The sequence below is a fragment of the Carcharhinus amblyrhynchos genome, chromosome 2 (assembly GCF_965287045.1).
Source record: "Carcharhinus amblyrhynchos chromosome 2, sCarAmb.v2.hapA, whole genome shotgun sequence".
NCBI lineage: Eukaryota > Metazoa > Chordata > Chondrichthyes > Carcharhiniformes > Carcharhinidae > Carcharhinus > Carcharhinus amblyrhynchos.
In genome coordinates, this window is record NC_137325.1 from 70,015,704 (window position 1) to 70,035,559 (window position 19,856).

The following is a 19,856-nucleotide window of genomic DNA, read 5'->3' on the forward strand; positions in this document are numbered from 1 at the left end:
CCTTTACAGTAGTTCCTGAGATTAAAATGTCATCCAGGTAGACTGCAAAGCTAGGCACCTCTTAAAGGATGTTGGCCATCAGCCTTTGAAAAATGGTGCAAGCTGAAGACATGTCAAAAGGCAAGTGGGTGTACTCACACAGTTCTTCGTGAATATTCTTAGTGACACATTTCCTCGATGACATCTCCAGCTCCAGTTGGAAGTAGGCCAATTTGGAAAATTTATGACCCCCAGCCAGCTTCATGCAAGTCTTCTACACATGGCATAGGATATCTGTCTGAGTGCAAAGCTCTATTGACCTTCAACTTAAGAGCTCTCACAGAAAGGACTGAGTTGTTGGGTTTCAAAACAGATGATTTATAATTTTAAAAATTTATATCAGGTGACATTGAATGATATTCAAACTAAGGATGCAAGAAAAATTGTAACTAATGCTGCATGTTGCAAAATGCTCCACTTCAATTTGATTGTCCTATGATGTTTCTTCGTCTTTTTTCCTTCCTGTAGTCTGGAGGATTTCAAAACCTAAATTTGGTATCACTTAACAACAAAGTCTTGGTTTGGTCGCAATGCCTTCCTCATGTTTTCACAATGAATGTGTGACAATTAATATGCAATCTATTGTTCTATTGTATGTGGCCCTGAAAAACACAAAGATGGACTGAATCTTTTCGATATTTTGTGACATTAAAACCATCACTCTTACTTTCTAAGCTTTGGCTTGACAAGAACATCAATCACCATCAATCAGCACTTTCACAGTAAAATAATTGAAGGTATTTGACATGTTATAAGATTTATCTTGGAAATTTTAAGAAGTGATGATAAAAAAATGGCATGGAGCCATAGAACATACGCAATTTAAGAGCCAATATTCATATTGTGAAAAATAAAGTGCTTTCCACAGAATGAATGAAGAAACAATCACTGGCTGTCATCCAGTACGAATAGGATTGAGACCAGTCATCATTTAAAAAGTTGCGAATGACTGTGTAGTTTTTAATTGGTAGGTTCTTTTTCTATGAATTCCACCCAGTTCTGGTTTGTACTCACTAAGAATCAAACCTAACATAAAATGGCAAAGCTATTTAATGAAAATGTACTCTACTTCCCCATTTCTACTTCATCTTGGGATACATACATTAATAAAGTTTCATTTTACATCTTTGCAAAAGGGATCAAAAGAAAGAAGAACAGTGAAAGTTTTGTGGACTTATTCGACTGAATGAAGTTTTGATCAGCTATGTTTCAACTGAACGTCACACAGTTGTCATGGGTACTGCTATCTGATGAGGTGATTGCATATCCACCTTAGTTAAATAAATCATGCACTTCAAAAACTTTTTCTTACCGGGAACCTGCCTCAATAGTGAGTAAGGCAGGTACTTCTCAAACTTAACTGCAGGAAGGCTCTGTTTGACGTGTTCTTCTAGTTTGGATTTTAATCAAAGTAATTACAGCTACTATACAACAATGTTGCGGTTAGTTGTTCCTTTGTTTTTGCTCCTGGTTGCTGCTACATCTAGCCTAGCCTCGGCAATTAGAAAAAGACCACCCCAAACACTGTCTCGAGGTAAGTGATATTTATTTAATAGATTTTGTGGTTAAATATTGCTTTTCTTGAATTTTTCCCAGATTGGTATTGAAAGTTATATCAAAGTAGAGTGGACTTTACATAAGTGCAAAAGCAGCCTGCTGTGGCAGAAAGAGCCTGATTTTGCATGGATGTAGATCAGAGTCGTATATTAACCTCTTATTGACTCATGACAGAAGCGGATGGGAATGACGTGGAGGCCAGCTGACGGGAGTAGGACCTGAGTCAGCTGCAGACTATCTCTGGGCACCTGTAGGGGAACCAGCAAAGTCAGTGAGGAGGGAGGGGTCAGGGACAATTAGTGGGTGAGGCAAAAGGTGCAGTTTGGATGTCAATGCTGCTCCTCCTGGTCCAAAAGGAACCTTACAAGAAATGTTTTAAATTAAAGCTTTGCTGGACTTCTTCTGCCTGCAGCAATTATTTTGCTGATAACTCCAAGACTATGATGATCCAAGCATTTGATGGTTCAAATTGCATTGCGGTGTGAATTTCATCATCAGACCTTGACACTCCAAATGTTGATAGGTGGCATCCAAGTTCTCATGAACCAGAGAGACGAAGTTACAGTGTAGGGGGCATCACATGTGGCATCTGACTGCCATTTTAATTCCCTGCCAACTCTGCTCCTATACCAAGCAGAATTGAAACTGGGGATACGATGGCCTCATGGTATTATCGTTAGACTATTAATCCAGCAACAAAACTAATATTCTGGGGACCTGGGTTCGAATCCTTCCATGGCAGATGGTAGAATTTGAATTCTATAAAAAAATCAGGAATTAAGAATCTGCTGATGACCATGAAACCATTATTGTTATCAGAAAAATCTATCTGGTTTGCTCGTGTCCTTTAGGGAAGGAACGCTGCTATCCTTACTGGTCTGATCTACATGTGACTCCAGAGCCACAATAATGTGGTTGACTCTCAACTGCCCATGGGCAACTAAGGATGGGCATAATGCTGGCCAGCCAGTGACACCCATGTCCCACAAGTGAATGTAAAAAACAAACATCTCAATTCCATTCAAAATAGTGTCAGTGTACTGCCTGGTGAATTGTTATTTTCCCTCAAAGCTAATTATATTACATGCACTGAAGCACACACAATTTTTCCTCCAACAGTAGCGTGAAAAAGCTGCTAAACAAGTAATCCTCATTATTGTCTGTTTATGACATTGAATGTAGGAAATAAACACTTGCCCAGTTGACTGCAATCTACACTCATAAATTGCCAAAGGAACCCGGGTCCCTGGGTGCTGTGAAGCAGCAGTGGAACAACTATAATGAAGCAAATGGATTTTTATGTCTTCTTAATGCTGACACTTCAAGTTACCGTTGCTTGTAGCTCAGCCCATTGTTATTATTGATGGGCTCTAAAGGTAATTTTGTGGTGATAACACTAATAAAAGTGAAGCAACTCACACTGCACTCTCACTCCAGACAGACTGCTCTTTGGGTTGTGGTCGACATGCCCTGGCTGGAAATAACTGTTAGAGAAGGATGCAGTTTTTAAGAGATGCAGAGTTTGATTTTCATATTAATTGAGAGGAGCTGTGGAGGCCCCTAAAAAATGTGCTATAGGGGGTGCTATAGAGATCTTTGCCCATGACCATATATTATTGTTAGCATGGCTATATTGTCATGGCAAAACTACTCAGATTCACCTACAGCTGCAAGCTCTTTAAATCCTCACATGCCACTGCCAAAAACTTCATTGGACGAGATTTTCCGCACAACTTGCTGCATGTTTCGCCACGATGGAGGTGACCCACAACTGGCCAGTGGCGGAATCTTCTGGTCCAAACATTGTCAAAGGTGTTTTCTGTTGAATGCACCCTTCACCACCACAAAACCCCAGCAGGACTGGAAGATTCCACTGGCGTGAACAGCCAGAAAATTCTAGCCATTGGCCCTATTTTACCATTTTCATTCTAAGTGCTGGGTGGACTTGAAACTAGGAGCGTTTCAGATCCGACTTTTAGACCTGTTCTCAAGCATCCCCACACGCACTCTGCCTGAAAAAATACCAGCGATTCTGAATCATGCTGCAGAAGTCTGTGGGTGGGGCTTATCATGTCTGAAACATTGCAGCTCCAATCGGAGCCTTCAAGTGCACATGCGCAGAAAAAAAGATAGAGAAACACTCCCCTGCTACATCACTGCTGGGCTGGATAATGCCTTCCCCTGGCCCCGACAGACATTGCCCCACCCCCACAACATTACTGACCCCCCTTTTCCCCCCACCCCCACTACCCAGACCTATCGTGGGCCCCTCCCCCCTTTCTCCCTACCAATCACATGCAACGTGACAGCGGACCCCCTGTTTCCCTGCCCCAACAATCACACGCAGAATGGCAGTGGCTCCCCACTTCCCCCCTGTCCCAAATCCCCTTGCCCCCACTCTGAGTCAGAGAGCCATCTGACCCACCCCCCCGCCACCCCCCGATCTGAGTTAGAGAGCCATCTGACCACCTCTCCCCGCCCTGCGATCTGTGTCAGGGAGCTGCCTGACCCGCCGGCCCACTTCCCCCCCCCCCCCCCCCCGCCCCCCAAAACCATTGATCTGAGTCAGAGAGTTGCCGGAAGCTCAGAACATACCTTCTCAGAAGCTGGAGTGCCTGAACTGGACCTCTGTGGACCATGTTTGTTTTGCGCTGAATTTGGATGGACGAATGCGGTGGTAAAGGGCGAAAGTGCCAGTAAATTTGGGGTCCAGCTTACTAATTCAATTTAAATGCAATCGTTTTGGACGCTGTTCCAACGGTGCCACTTTCGGCCGTTGGTAAAGGGGGAATCGGCATGGAGGAAGGCGCAGGTCACACTATTCGTCCCCGCGCCCAACTTTAACAAGTTTTCACACCCAAGAGTGGGCACAACTTGTTAGTAAAATCAGGCTCATTGTGTCTTAAATTATTTTCCTGTCAAAGTAACAGCGAGGCTTTTTCTGTCTGCCTCACCATTGAAATTCTTCCAAATGGCACTGTAGGTGTTCCTACAACACATAGAATACAGTGGTTCAAGAAGACAGTACAACAGCATCTTCTCACGGGCAACTAAGGATGTGCAATAAATTCTGGCCTACTCAGCAATGCCCACATCCCAGATTGAATAAAGAAAATTGCATTAAGTTGCCATATTGTAAATTAAAAACAAACCAAACAAGGAATTAAAAACTACCATCATTATGAGGGAAGTATTAGGAAAACTAATGGGACATTGGCTGGTGGCACAGTGATTAGCACTGCTACCTCACAGTGCCAGTGATCCATGGTCATTTCCAGCTTTGGGTAACTGTCCGTCTGGAGTTTGCACGTTCCCCTCATGTCTGCGCAAGTTTCCTCCAGGTGCTCTAGTTTCCTCCCACCATCCAAAGACGTGCAGATTAGGTGGATTGGCCATACTAAATTGCCCCTTAGTGTCCCAAGATGTGCAGGTTAGGGGGATTAGTGGGCAAATGCATATGGTTACGAGGATAGGGAGAGGCATAGGCCTGGGTAAGATGCTCTGTTGGAGAGTCAGTGCTGACTCAGTGAACGATCTCCTTCTGCACTGTGAGGATTCTTCTATCTATGATAAAAGCTGGTAAGTTCCTGGATCTGCTGGCTTGCATTTGAGGGTCCATGAAAAAAGTAGTTGCAGTGATAGTGGGTGCATTAGTTATAATCTTTCAAAATTCCTTGGATTCTAGAAAGATCTCAACAGATTGCAAAACTACAAACGTAACATCTCTATTCAAAAAAGTGAGTCAGAAAGCAATAAACAGTAGACCATCTGTCACAGAAAACACTGAATGATATTATTAAGGAAGTAGTAGCAGGACATTTAGATAATTATAATACAATCAAGCTCAGTCAACATGGTATAATGAAAGGAAAATCAAGTTTGACAAATTTATTAGTTTTTTAAGGATGTAAAAGCTGGGAAGGATAAAGTGGAGCCAGAAGATGTAGCATACTTGTTTTTTCCAAAGGGTAATCAATAGAGTGCCACATAAAAGGTGGCACAAGATAAGAGAGGTAATATATTAGCATGGGTACAGGATTGTCTATTGATCAGGAAACAGAATCTGGATAAGTACGTCATTTTCAGATTCTGAGCAACATTGATTGGTTAAGTGCATAGGTAAAAATTTGGCAGATGGAGTATAAATATGAGGAAAATAAATGTGGAGTAAAAATGACAGGAAAATGATTGTCCACTTTGAAGAATAAAAAAGTTGAATATTATTTAAATGGAGAGACTGCAGATCGCTGCAATACACATAGATCTGTATATCCTCATACATGAATCACAATAAGTCAGCATGCAGATACATCAAGTAATTAGGAAAGCAAAATTACGTTTAGTATTTATTGCAAGGGGGATGGATATAAAAATGAGAAAGTCTTCCAACAAACATATTGGACATTGGTGAGACTGCACTTTGAGTAAAGTTTTTAAAGTTTATTAGTGTCACAAGTAGGCATATAAAAACACCGCAATTAAGTTATTGTGAAAATTCCCTAGTCACCACATTCCGGCACCTGTTTGGGTACACTGAGGGGGAATTTAGCATGCCCAGTGATCTAACCAGATGTTTTACAAATTGTGACAGGAAATCAGAGCACAGGAGGAAACTCACAGGGAGAACGTGCAGAGTCCACACAGACAGTGACGCAAGGAGTTAAACCCAGATCCCTGACTCTGTAAGGCAGCAATGTGAACCACTGTGCCACCCACAAATTATTGTGTACAGAATTGGATTCCGTATTTATGGAGTGAATGAAGGGATTATCTTATGGGGAAAGGTTGAGTTGGCTGGGTCTGTATTCATTGGAATTTAGAAGAATGAGAGCAGATCTGATTGAAACATATCAGATTCTGATGGGGCTTAACAGAGTGGATGCTGAGAGGATGTTTCCCCTCATATGGGAATCTAGAACAAGGGGATACAATTCAAAATAAGAGGTCAAAAATAAGATAGAGATGAGGAGGAATTTATTTTCCCTCAGGGTCTCAGTTTCTTCCATGGACAGCAGTGGAGGTTGAGTTAGACAGACTTTTGATCCACAGAGGATCACGGGTTATGAGTGGCAAGCAGGAAATTTGAGTTCTCACCCTAATCCAATCAGGAGTAAGTTCAATGGACTAAATGCCCTACTCCTGCTCTTATTTCTTATGATCTTAAATATTAGAGGCTAAATGCTGGTCTTCTGAAATTAATTCTTCACAGAAATGAATATTTCTGAAATATTCATTTAATGGCTCCTTGCAATTAACTGGAACATAATAGATAAAACTGGTTATTAAACATTTGTCTAACATTGTGTGTACTATTGTTTTAGGTTGGGGAGATGACTTAACATGGGTTCAAACCTATGAAGAAGGGCTTTACAAAGCAAGGAAAAGGTAAGAAAATGTTGCCAGCTTCAATGTCTTGCAATGAATTGCAATAATGCAAGACTCAAAATTAATAACTGCTGCCGTAGCTAGATTACATATGGCTAGAAATTTGTATCTGATTAAGAATGGTGTTTCATAGTTCCATTTGAAAAGTTCAGAAAACGCAAGCTTTTATTCATGGATGAAGTAGCATTGAAAGCCTTGAAGTGGTTGATTAAGTTATTTCATGGAATTATCTAACCACTAAAGTCCAGCAGAAATGTAACTGTTATGTTAGCTCTCTGCAATGATATGGAGATGCTGGAGTAGGACTGGGGTGGGCACAGTAAGAAGTCTCACTACACCAGGTTAAAGTCCAACAGGTTCATTTGGGATCGCTGCTTTCAGAGCACTGTTGCTTTCTCACCTGAGGAAGGAGCAGCGCTCCAAAAGCTTGTGATTCCAGATAAATCTGTTAGACTTTAACTTGGTGTTGTGACACTTCTTACTGAGTTCTCCGCAAGACAGTGTTTTGGGTTCTATAACAAGCACGTGAAAGTTATTTTAGCACTAGACCTCCATCCTTATGTCATGATCACAAGTTCAGCCAGAGTTGTATCTTAATGCTGGGGCTTAGGTTTTTTCTACATGACAAAGTGAGCAATATTTGGACATGCTTTCCATGGGTAACTGTAATATACCCAGATTCAGCCCAATTTTTCTTGGTGAAACTTTGAGGGAAACTTTTCTAAGAGTGGGTTTGTGTCAGGAGGGAAGCGTTGAAAATCCTAATCCTGACCTTGAGATTCTGGTGTCCAACTCACATACTTTAAATTTATTAATGAAGGCAGAGAGCCAATCCATGCCCAGGAGAAACATCACAGGCTGGTAATCTCATACTTAACACTTTAACATTGGAAAACCTAAATGTTTCCCAATTTAGGGGAATGGCCAGAACATATGGGTCCAGATGGTAACTGTTTGTCAATTACCTGCCGGATCCTTGTTTACCTGCCTGATCAAACCACCCGTGATCAGACTTTCCTGACCTGATCCTTCTGAAAAGCTCAGACCTCTGCCTCTAGGTGTCCAACTTCCCATCACTCCTCCAACCATCCATCTCCCTGCCCTCAACGCCTCTTACCTCTCTCAGAAGCTTCTGATTGCACCTCTCTCCCATTCAAGAGGCTTCTGGTTCCTCAGGACTCTACTACCCAATCCACCCTTAATTGTATCTTGGTGTGGAGAGCCTCTGACTCCCCAGGAACCAGACCTGAATGGTTTTTCTTGGCAAGGATGTCCTTGTGTATTTGTGTCACTGGATAGCCAACAGCTGACCCCCATTCCCAACTCATCATCCTTTACATGTGGCAGGGAAAGGCTGCTACTTGCTAGAAAAACCCATTCACGGCATCAGATGTGGGATGGAGTGTAGAAAGGAAATTCATTGAAACAGATCCAATCAGCAGTCAGTTCAGCAGCTGACACACAGACCATGCTTTAAATATGATAAATTTCTCAATGCGTCTTCTGATTTGCACATTATTTATTGTTTTAGCAACAAGCCATTAATGATCATCCACCACTTGGAAGACTGCAAGTACTGTAATGGTAAATGACCAGTTCTATGAAATTTATTCCAGCTTCATAGTCAGATACCTAATTTCACTTTTCGCGTATACATAATGAGAATGCATGTTTCTTTTAAATCTTCAGAGTAGCTATGAAACTTATTTATTTCTTGTATTTACACATATTAGTCACATGCAGCCAAGATTTACTCCACTTGTTACGGTCACAGGCTTATTCAGGATTTGATTAACATCACCCAATTTCTTCCTTATCTAAGCTTATCTTTTGCTGAAGAACTCACCCATGTCTTTATTGCCTCCAGATTCAACTTTGCCATTGAAATGCAAAAGTCAGGATCTCCATATCTCTGCTGATAACTGCCAAGTTATCATGGTGAATAGAGGGCAAAAGATCAAACAGTTTAGCCCTTTAGAGTTACTTCAGGGAGCACTCTCAGGGGTGGATGTAGAAGTAGGTGGTATTGAAAAAAAGTAAATTAATTTTCACCCAGACGGTGGTGTGAATCTGGAACTCGCTGCCTGAAGGAGTGATTTGGTCTGAAACTCTTCTAACATCTAAGAAGTATTTAGCTATTCACTTGCACTGCGATAACATCTAGGGCTAGGAACCAAGCACTGAAAAGTTGGAATCGTATAGGCAGATATTTCTTGACCGGTATAAACACAATGACCCCCTTCTGTGCTATGAATCTATGAAGTGGTGGGACACATGAGGAAATGAGCAGTGGTTGCTTTGTCTAAGGTAGATGCTTGGAAGGAAAGAGGTAATGAGAGAATGTGAGATCAGTGGAATCGCCATGAATTATGTCAACAGAGTTTATGTGAAAGGAAGGGCACATAAACTGGAGGTTGCACTTACTAGTACAAGATCCAAATATCGAATTTTGTAACATTAGTCAGTGGTTTCTAATTGTTCTCATTGTCTGTTCTTGAGGCTAACATACTACAAAACTGTAATCCCCATTGTTGGAGACTCACCAAATCTACAGTTATATAGGAGGGGGATTCAAGAGATTATAGAAATGTTCATGTGTTGCTAGAAAATTACTAGATCCCATGGCACTAGTTGAGTAACAGAATTGGAGGTCAATGGCCAATATTTATCCACCATCCATGACGAACAAAACTTCTTACCTGTTTTTCCATCTTGTTCCTGGTTGTATGATTCAGGTCTGCACACATTGGTTACCATGTTTGCCATATGAACATAAAGATTACATTTTAACAGTAAAGCATTTCTGGGACATCCTGTGGCTTGATGCTCTATCCATGCAAGCTTTTTCATATTATTACTATAACACATGCAACGTGTAATATTAACAATCTTTTTCAGCACTGAAGGAAATTTTTGCTCAAAATGAAGAAATCCAGGCTATGGCTGACAAAGATTTTATTATGTTAAATCTAATGGTAAGCATTGCTCTGTTTACTGATGAGAACAGAAGTCTTTGCAAGCTTGCACTTCTGACTTACAGTTTTGCTCACACAGAATGCATGTTCAAAATTTGCAGGTGACATTCTGATAATATTCTGCTAATTAAAATTGAGGGGAGTATGTCAATACACTCAACATTCAGTCCTGCATCAAGAGAGTGCATCTGGGAACTGGAAACTAAAAATACATACGCCCCAATTTCTGTGATCACATCAAGGCGGATAAAACACGAAGATGGTCTACCCATCTAGTCTAAATGATAGGAAAGTATGCCTCAAGCACAGGTCTTCTCCTCACAATGATGCCATTGTGATCTGCACACAAAAGCTTGACTCAGTCAATGTTGTGGGGTCCCGCTGATGAGCCCAAAAGCAGAAAGGGGGGAAGGGGGGGGAAATGGGGGAGAAAGAGGGGGCTGAGAGGGAGACCTCACTTTAGTGGACTGCTTGACTTAGGGCTGCAACTTGTAAGTGACTGTCTGTCAAGTATGGCAACCTGCCCGCAAGAGCTACATCCAATTCGGAGCGGTAGCCACTGCTGGTACGGCACCTGGAGGAGGATGGTGCAGTGATGGAGTTGTGTCCTAGCAACCTGGTAGGTGGGACGTGGGAACAGTGGAGTCAGCCAGGGAGGCCCTGGCAAAGTGTGTGGGGTCTGTGTGGGTGGGGGAAGGGTGGGGCTGGTGGCTGGTGAGGGCAGATGAGTTGTAGCATGGGTGTGGCCACTGCTGTCAAGGTGCCTTAAGTGATCCTAAGAATGCCCAAGAAGGAGGAATTCCCCATAGCCTACAGGGAAGCCATCAGAAGTCAATGGATTTTCTTCCCATGGGGGGTCTACCATAATCGCAGGTAAAATGCCACAGTCACAGGAAGAACCCTTACGTGGTCATTGATGAAGCTGAATGGGTTTATGGGCAAGCAAGCCATCTGCTACTTTCCCCAGCATTACATGGTGAAAGGAAGACGACGGGCACTCTGCCCCTCGCCCTCCATCACCACTGGGACCTCCCTCTCAAATCATTGGCAGTGGCCGGCCCTGGCAAACTTCTTTACTGACATTGAGTGTGATTTTTTTCTTAAAGGCAAATTGGAAAAGGAGTTTTACACATGGGAAAGCTTGAAAAATAAACACCAGGACAAGCAGAAAATCCAGGTTTCTGCTGGTGGGCAGAGGGAGGCCATACACCCATAAGAGCCTTTCTCAACTGCTAACTCACCCATAGTCTGCTTTTGAAATGATTAGAATGTTGCATAGGTACATTCCTCCGGCCCACCTCTTCCCACCCACCTACCACATACCCCTTTCCTCTTCAGGTTTCTCCTTTTAGACATCCAACTACTGCTTCTAACCCAATGACAATAGCCCAAGAAGGGGAGAGAGAGCAGCAACTCAAGAAGCCCCATCATTTCATCTGAAATTTGTAGCCATCAGCCCAGATACTGACATTGCACATACCTTCAAGGATAGTATTGAGTTGCGATCGCTAACTCCTAATCACTGGGCACAAGTGAACTTCCATAAATGAGGAACTTCAGTTATGAAGATGAACAACAAAAGTTAGGATTGTTTTCCTTGGAGAAAACAAGGCTGATAGGAAATGTGAGATATTTGCTATTATGAAGGGTCTGGATAGCATAGATAGGGAGAAACTATTCCCGCTCATGAAAGGATTGGGAATGAGAGGGCACTGATTTAAAGTAATTTGCAAAAGTGATATAAGAAAACCTTTTTCACACAGTGAGTGGTTAAGGTCTATAAGGCATTACCTATGAGTGTGGTGAAGGCAGATTCAATCAAGGCATTCAAATGGGTATTAGACTGTTATTTGAAATGGAACAATGTGCAGAGTGTTGGGAAAAAGGCAGGAGAATGGCACTGAGTAAATTGCTCCCTCGGAAAGTTAGGCAGACAGTATGGGCCAAATGGCCTCTTTCTGTGAGACAGATCTATGATTAAATTAACAAATTGCTGACTGATTCTAAGTTTGGGTTTTGCTTAGCTCCAAATCTCTTTACAGTCTTAGCCCAAACATGGTTGAAAGAGCTAAAATCCAGAGTTGAAGTAAGAGTGACTACCGTTGACATGAAGGCAGCTTTTGATTGAGTATGGCATCAAGCTGCATTTTTTACAATTGAAGTCAATGGGAAGCAGAGGGAAGAATCATTTGTCCTCATATCCAACACAAAGGAAGACATTTGTATTTGTTAGAGGCTCAGGACATTACTGAGGGGGTTCTTGAGAGGAATGAGTTGGGATAACTACCTCCAGCTGCTTCATCAATGACCACCTTTTCATGATAAGGTCAGACAGGAGGAGGCTTGCAATGACTACACAGTGCTCAGTACCATTCCCACTACTGACACAATGAAGCAGCCAATGTTTACATGCAGCAAGACTTGGAATGAATCCTTAGAGTGTCGACCGGTCAAAGATTAACTGGATCTGCTATATAAATATGGTGGCTTCGAGAGCCGGTCAAAAGCTTCAGATTTTGCAATGAATAACTGATCTTCTGACTCCCCAAAGCCTATCTACAATCTACAATGCACAAATCAGGAATATGCTGGAATACTCATTTGCCCGGATAAGTGCAACTCCAACAGCACTCAAGAAGCTCAATATCATCCAGGATAAAACAGCCCACTTGATCAGCACCCACCCACCACATTAAACATTCACTCCCTCCAACACTGATGCACAGTGGCAGCAGTGTGTATCATACACCAAATGCATTACAGCAACTGTCCAAACCTCCTTCAGTAGCATCTTCCAAATCAATGACTTCTCCTACTAGAAGAACAATGGCACAGATGAGTGGGAACACCGCCACTTTTGAGTTCTCACCAAACCGCACACCACCCTGACTAGGAACTATATCAGCGTTCTTTCACGGTCACTGGGTGAAAATCCCTCCCTAAGAGGAATGTGGATAAACCTATACCACATGGACTGCAGGTTAAAGAAGACAGCTAATGAGCTCAAGGACAAATAGGCATGGATATAGGATTGGCCCTGCCAGTAATGCCCATTTCTTATGCTAGGAATGAAAAATGTCTGCCAGTTTCATTACGACAGTTGCATCGTTACAAAAGGTGAATAAAAACCTTTCCCCACATCAGGCCTTCACCCTAGCGCCAGGCACTTAGTGACATTTGTGTAACATGCGATTCAACACACAGTCAGTGTGAATGTTATATAACAGGGAACCACTGCTATTACATCTGTGTAAGCACTCAAAGAAATATTAATTTAAAGGAATGAATTATATAAAATGGACATTGATGTCTGATGCTCCAGCTCCATTCTGACACCAACAAGAGCTTACTTTCTGAGCTCTAATCTGCCTGATAGCAGAGTTCAACTGGTGGAACTTCTCTTGATGACTTCCTGTGACCACGTGCACCCAATTACCTTGTCACAGAGACAAGAAGTGGCCTTGCTAGGTTGTCCACCTAGGTCTTCAGCAGCTGTTCACCAGCTCTGCCACCACTTCTTGGCTCTGCAGTCACTAGCAGAGGCTTTTTTCATTGCCTCAGCTCCTCAATACAACAACTTGCCAGTCTTGAACTGTTGTCCAGCTCCTGGCTGCTGCCTCGCTCTCTTTCTTTCTCTCTCCATGAGGTTACTGCTCCCTCCTTCACCTCCAACCCGCACTCCCAGCTCTGCTCCCAACTTGTTGACGACTTTGGTTGTTGTCACAGCTAAATCCCGAGCCTGGGTTCTTCCCAGGTTGACAAAATCTCCTGGCAGGGGCCTAATGCCCTGCAGGGAATGACCCACTGTGGACTTGGCACACCCTCCAGCCCCACTCCAAAGTTGGAAACCAGAAGTCAGGGCACGGAGGACTGTTAATTTCCTCTGCTACAATGTTTATGAACATTTCATGTAGCCAGGGTCGGTGGGGTGGAAAAAGTCAGAAAATACATTGATTGAAATATTTCCTTACTTTGCGTGCTGTCATAATGGATACAATTTTTGTCTTAGCATCCAAGGCCACAATCATTGAATGGGTTGCCTGCCTCCTGCAGAACCTAATGCAATCAATGGATTGAAGATCAGGCAGTTCTGTATTGGGTAATTGATGTGCTCCGTGAAATTACTATCCAGATGGTGAATTGGGAAATGGGACAGGAACCCCACCCCACACGCATGCCCAGATTGACTTTTCTGCCCCAACATACCCAGCTTAAACACATATTTATAGGGATAATTCTGTGGGGCAGGGGAGGGTATCCCCTCATGAAAAACATAGAATGAAGAAAATCTGGTGATGAATCCACCTCCCTCAAGATAAAAATTGTGTTATTTTTATTTTTTTCCCTTTCCCACCTAAATTACAAGGGAAACTGTCCATTTATTTTGTAGTGTAAAAGACATTGTAAAAGTCTTTCTGAATCTCAGTGAAGGGGCGTGTGTTCTAATGCAGTTCAATTTTCAAGCAATGGAGATTTCACTCCAGGTATCTCATAATCTTGTTCTTTTGTTACAAGCATGAAACATCTGACAAGAACCTTGCACCAGATGGTCAATATGTGCCCCGTATATTATTTGTAGGTAAGTGATTTTTTTGTGGAGTCTTCATTTCGTGCTGAATAAACCATCACACTCAGTTCTACAAAGGCAATATCCACCAGTTGACTAATCCCACAGTGTTTATTATTACTTGTTTCATTATTTGAACAAATGCTCTGTCATTTATAATCAACATTGAAATGAAAGTGCATACAATAACAACAGCCCAAGCTCAAGTATTACAAGGATAATTGGTTGGCTCGAATCCCTACAATGCAGTAGTAGGTCATTCAGTCCATCAAGTTTGCACCAACTCTCCAACAAAGCAGCCCACCCAGACCCTAACCCTATATCTGCACATATTTACCCTGCTAATTCCCCTAACCTGGAACACTAAGAGTCTATTTAGAATAACCAATCCACCTAACCTGGACATCTTTATATTGTAGGAAGAAACTGGAGCGCCTGGAGGAAACCCATGCAGACACAGGGAGGATGTGCAAACTCCATGCAGATAGTGTCCCAAGACTGGAATTGAGCCTGGTTCCCTGGTGCTGTGAGGCAGCAGTGCTAACTAGTGTGCCGTACTGGCTCTTACACCAGGGACAGGTGTTGATTTACATTTTGGAACTTGGTATTGGTAGCTTGGTTAATGAATCAGAAGGGAGCTCATTTTTCCCAAGTGCTCCAACATTATTAAAAATGAGCCTGTGATGACATCAAGCTTGCTTGTCTGTTGCAGGACAGGTTCCATAAAATGGCAAGATTCAACATGATTTTCCTATTGAGGTTAAATTTCTTACTCATTACTCCTGGGTAAGATCTATTGTCAGGAGTCAGCACTTTGTCTGAGAAAATAATCAATTTTCGTTACTCTCTCATGGCTCAGGTATTTCATAGAATCTCTATAGTGCAGAAAGAGGTCATTCGGCCGATCAAGCCTACACCGACAACAATCCCACCCAGGCCCTATCCCTGTAATCCCACACATAGATGCAGTAGAAGTTCTCTTTACAATATCTCTGCCTATATTCTGTACTGGATTGCTGCCAACATAGCCCTCACTCTCAATGCTACTTTCATAATAAATGTGATCTAAGCAATATGGACTTGAAGGTAAACAAGAACAAATTTGAAAAGTCACACTTGATTGATGCTGATAAAACTCTTTACAAGCCAAAACAAAGTTATGCAAGGATTTTTAGTTAACATTCATTGTTCTGTTGCTGCTACTGGCGTTAATTAACTCAGAACAGGTATTGGCTGTAATCCCATTGTATCTTCATTGATGTTTAATTTAGTTGCAGGGATTATCAACTTTCAGGTAAAAATACAAATGTATTGAATCTGGTCCATGCCAAGAGATTATGCCAGGAAACCGCACACTCCCAAGCTGTGATCTTAGATCCATTAAAGTTAATGGAAAACCATGGGCTGGGAATGAACAACTTCCTGACATGCATTCTCTACATGCATTTTAAGTGACACAGCAGAACCTTTGTGTGTTAGTACCTGGAGTTTTCTTCAGTTGTACTGTTAACCTTCAAACCCATTTTTTGGTCCAGTTTCTTACTTACAATAATTGGAAATCTAAAAGGAACTGAAAGTAGTGGTAATCAATAGAAATACTCTGAAATGATAATAAAAATGGCAATAAAGTGATAATAACCAGTCATGCTTTGACTGGTGTCTAAAATTGAATAATGCAGAAATTATAAGTTTTCCATTTTGTGCATTTTGAGCAGGAACCGTTTTTATGAAAATTTCATTGTTTTTTTGTTAGTCTCTCATTGCAAAAAGTCTGCATTCTTTTTCACATTTCTTGCTGTTTAACTATTAACTCAAACTAATCTCCTGATTTTGTGGCAATATGCATCGTCAACATAAGCAAACAGCTCCAATTAAGTTCAGGACTAAGAAGGTTTCCTGTTTTAATTGCTCTGTATTTGTTATTACTATAGATCCTTCCTTGACTGTAAGAGCAGATATCGTAGGAAAGTATTCAAATCGACTCTACGCATATGAACCCCAAGATATTCAGCTCTGTAAGTGGGCACTTACGAACTTATTGAATCCTGTTGTCTCAATTCAATAATATTTTGCCAACTTGATGACAATTTTAAAAGTTCATTTGCAAGTTAATTTGCAAAATGGTCTGGGTTTTCAAAGAAACAAACAAATGAACTCCAGACTAACTTAGGCATAAGAGGAGAGATGGAGCAGACCAGCCCTATTTTCCATGGAGTTTAGAAGAATGAAAGGGATTTCATTCAAATATGAAATTCTTCAAGGGTCTATAGTACTGGAAGGATATTTATCTTAGCTGTGGAGTCTAGAATCAGGGATCACAGTCGCAGAATAAGGACAGGATTTTCCAGCTGCGCTCGCCCCAAGACCAGACGTCCCACTCAGGTCAAAATTCCATCCTAGGGGTCAGTCGTTTAGCACTAAGAGGAGGACACTTCCTCTCTCCAAAGTTTGTGTATCTGAATTTTCTACATCAGATAGTTAGTTATCTGACGTAGAAAATCCAGACTGCTCAATATGAAAGTATATTCAAGTCAGAGGTTGATGTATTTTTAAAGAAATCAAGAGGGGGGGAATGTAAAGTTGAGGTAGAAGATTAGCCATGATCATATTGAATGGGAAAGTAGGCTTGGAGGCCAAAATGGCCGACTCCTCTTCCTTTTTGTGTTCTTTAAAGAGCTTGTAAACCTGCATCCAATGTAGGCTAGACTCAATGTTTTTGATAGTTTGAATGTTTACACACTACTACCAAATTCATTAATTCTTATTAAGTACATCAGACCTTTTCCCTGGAAATGTTGGAATTAACCAATAAAAGTGATACAACTATTTCATTGCTAGATTTGGTTAGCCTTCTGGAGATGGGGTAGAGTGGCCTGGTGAAATGGAAGCAGAAACCATTCATGGTTTGGTCATTTTAGGCCTCATTTTGAGTATATGACTGGGATCAGCGATCTATCAGAATATCAAAAAAGAATTAATTTTGGAATTGCATGAAAATGATAACTTTTGTATGGTTCCAGAGAAATATTTAATTTCTTGCTGTAAGATGTTTGAATCGAATTATATTGAAGTGACAGATATCACTTAACATTGTTTTCTTTTTCCAGTGATTCAAAACATGAAGAAATCTAAACGTTTGTTACCATCTGAGCTATAATGAAGTATAGCAGCATACTTGTTTTTATTTGAGAGTGAGGCATTGGGATCTACAGTTTCCATTTAATGACTTAATCCACACTTACTGTTTATAACCAAAGGCAAGACATTATCTAAACCTTGCAATGTCTCTAACTTTTTTAGATTAATGAATACTCAATTATATGGTAAATTAATAAATATTTTTGAATAATCAAATTTTGACCATGTTTCTTTTTTTGTGCAGTGTGCAATAGTAAGGCACTAGAAATGTTGTTCCATTTCTTATTACACATTTTCATATTCTAAGCAAATCAAACTTGTTGCCCATTTTGAAATGAGGCTGATGAAACATGTTTAGAAGTATTAGATTGTGTTATTCTAACATAATCGTTTGTGCAATTAGTTTATTGGATGACTCTACATGCCTAAAAATTCCAATTAGAATTGTCAATGAAAAAAGTAAATGAAATGTCTCGTTTTATAGGGGTGATACATTGGCACAGTAGTGAGTACTGCTGCCTCACAGTGACAAGGGCCAAGGTTTGATTCCCGGATTGGGTCACTGTCTGTGTGGAGTTTGCACGTTCTCCCCGTGTCTGTGTGGGTTTCCTCTGGCTGCTCTGGTTTTCTCCCACAATCCAAAGATGTGCAGGGTTAGGTTGATTGACCATGCTAAATTGCCCCTTAGTATCAGGGGGTTAGCAGGGTAAATAAGTGGGGGTTATGGGGATAGGGCCTGGGTCGGATTATAATCAATACTGACTCAATGGGTCAAATGGCCTCTTTCTGCACAGTAGGGATTCTATCTCATCTGATGGAAATTACCAAGCATTTGCTCACCCTTTTGTAAAGAATTAGGCAGGAACAATGAGTTTAAAAATCTATTGGAAACTATAGCTGGACATTTCTTCAGAATTCCTCTCATTTACTGCAGTGATTTCATTTGAAATAGGGCAGAAACCCCATTTACCTAGGCCTTGACAATAGTGGTGCTGTTAGGCATTCAACTGGTCATTTTCAATTATTTAATTATACCTCATTCCCAATACAAAAATACCCAGTCGGGGGAGGAGGTAACTCTACTGCATGGCAACGTTCTTATCTCACCAATTAAATTAAGTGACTTGTTGTGAATATCAAAAACTAAGAATAGTACACAATTTAAATATTTAAACACTTTCCCCAAACACTTCACCTTATTAATCATGCATGTTGCTTCAATTACCATATGTACTGTATGTATATTGTATGTATACTCAATAATGTCCTCTAGGGAAGGAAATCTGCCTTCCTTACCCCAGTTTGACAATGTGGTTGACTCTCCACTGCCCCCTGAAATGGCCAAGCAAGTCATTCAGTTCAAGGGCAACTCAGGATGGACAATAAACGCTAGCCTAGCTAGAAACACCCATGTCCCAGAAATGAATAAAGAATAATAGTCAAGCTTTTGAGGCCATTTTTTTAAAAAAAACTAGAAACAATGGGGTGAACTTTTACAAGGCTAATATCTTGATGGGTTTTCATGCATGCTTGATTTGGGCCCTGAGTGAAATCCAAAAAAGCTCATCGCAATGGAATAAAGTAAAAACAACATAAAGAATTCATATTAATTATGTAACATTTATTATTTTTATAATATTATATACTGCACACATTTCAGCTATATAAATTATCTAGTACAGGTTTCCCAGCGGAGTTGTGAGATGAGATTTTAGTGTCACAAGCTTTAAGGTAGAAATGGCTGCTGTGAAGCTCAGACTGACAGCTAACCACTGGAAGCCCCTCTAAATCCTTGCCCTTTTTTTCATATTGGTGAGTGTGGCCTAATGTATATTTTGATGCCTGATTGCTGCAAAAAAAAAGCCTGTGAATAGTTTGGTACTTGTTTTTGTTGATGAAAACTGCTGTTTAAACAATGCTGGAGTTCTCCATCCTCCTCTGCCGAGGAGCTTAACCACCTCCTCTGCAACCTCTCCTCCGCTCCCCCCCACCCCCCCCCCCACCCCCCCCCCCCCACCCCCCCCCACCCCCCCACTCCCCCACACGCAACCACTCTGGAACTAAAACAACCCCCACCATCACCAACCCCACACCACCACCCCCACCAACACAGGCCACACAAAATCTGAAGCATTAAAATGGATTTACACACTAGAGGATTGGGAAATCTTTAAAGGTCAGCAGAAAGCCACAAA

At 41.4% G+C, this 19,856-nt stretch overlaps 1 protein-coding gene across 1 annotated transcript; it reads left to right on the forward strand.

Annotated features, from left to right (window-relative positions):
* Window positions 1–1,372: 1,372 nt before the first annotated feature.
* Window positions 1,373–17,838, forward strand: LOC145360956 (anterior gradient protein 3-like). Its single transcript, XM_080216464.1, has 7 exons — window positions 1,373–1,573; window positions 6,918–6,981; window positions 8,513–8,565; window positions 9,880–9,956; window positions 14,472–14,535; window positions 16,455–16,538; window positions 17,631–17,838. Exons 1-7 carry the CDS (start codon window positions 1,474–1,476, stop codon window positions 17,678–17,680), a joined length of 492 nt encoding a protein of 163 aa, XP_080072590.1. The 5' UTR covers window positions 1,373–1,473; the 3' UTR covers window positions 17,681–17,838.
* Window positions 17,839–19,856: the final 2,018 nt, after the last annotated feature.

Coding starts and splice junctions, on each gene's coding strand:
- LOC145360956 (XM_080216464.1), top strand. CDS start 1,474: ATGTTGCGGTTAGTTGTTCCTTTGTTTTTGCTCCTGGTTGCTGCTACA. Junction 9,957..14,471: donor TTATTATGTTAAATCTAATG/GTAAGCATTGCT, acceptor TTTTGTTACAAG/CATGAAACATCTGACAAGAA. Junction 16,539..17,630: donor ACCCCAAGATATTCAGCTCT/GTAAGTGGGCAC, acceptor TTCTTTTTCCAG/TGATTCAAAACATGAAGAAA.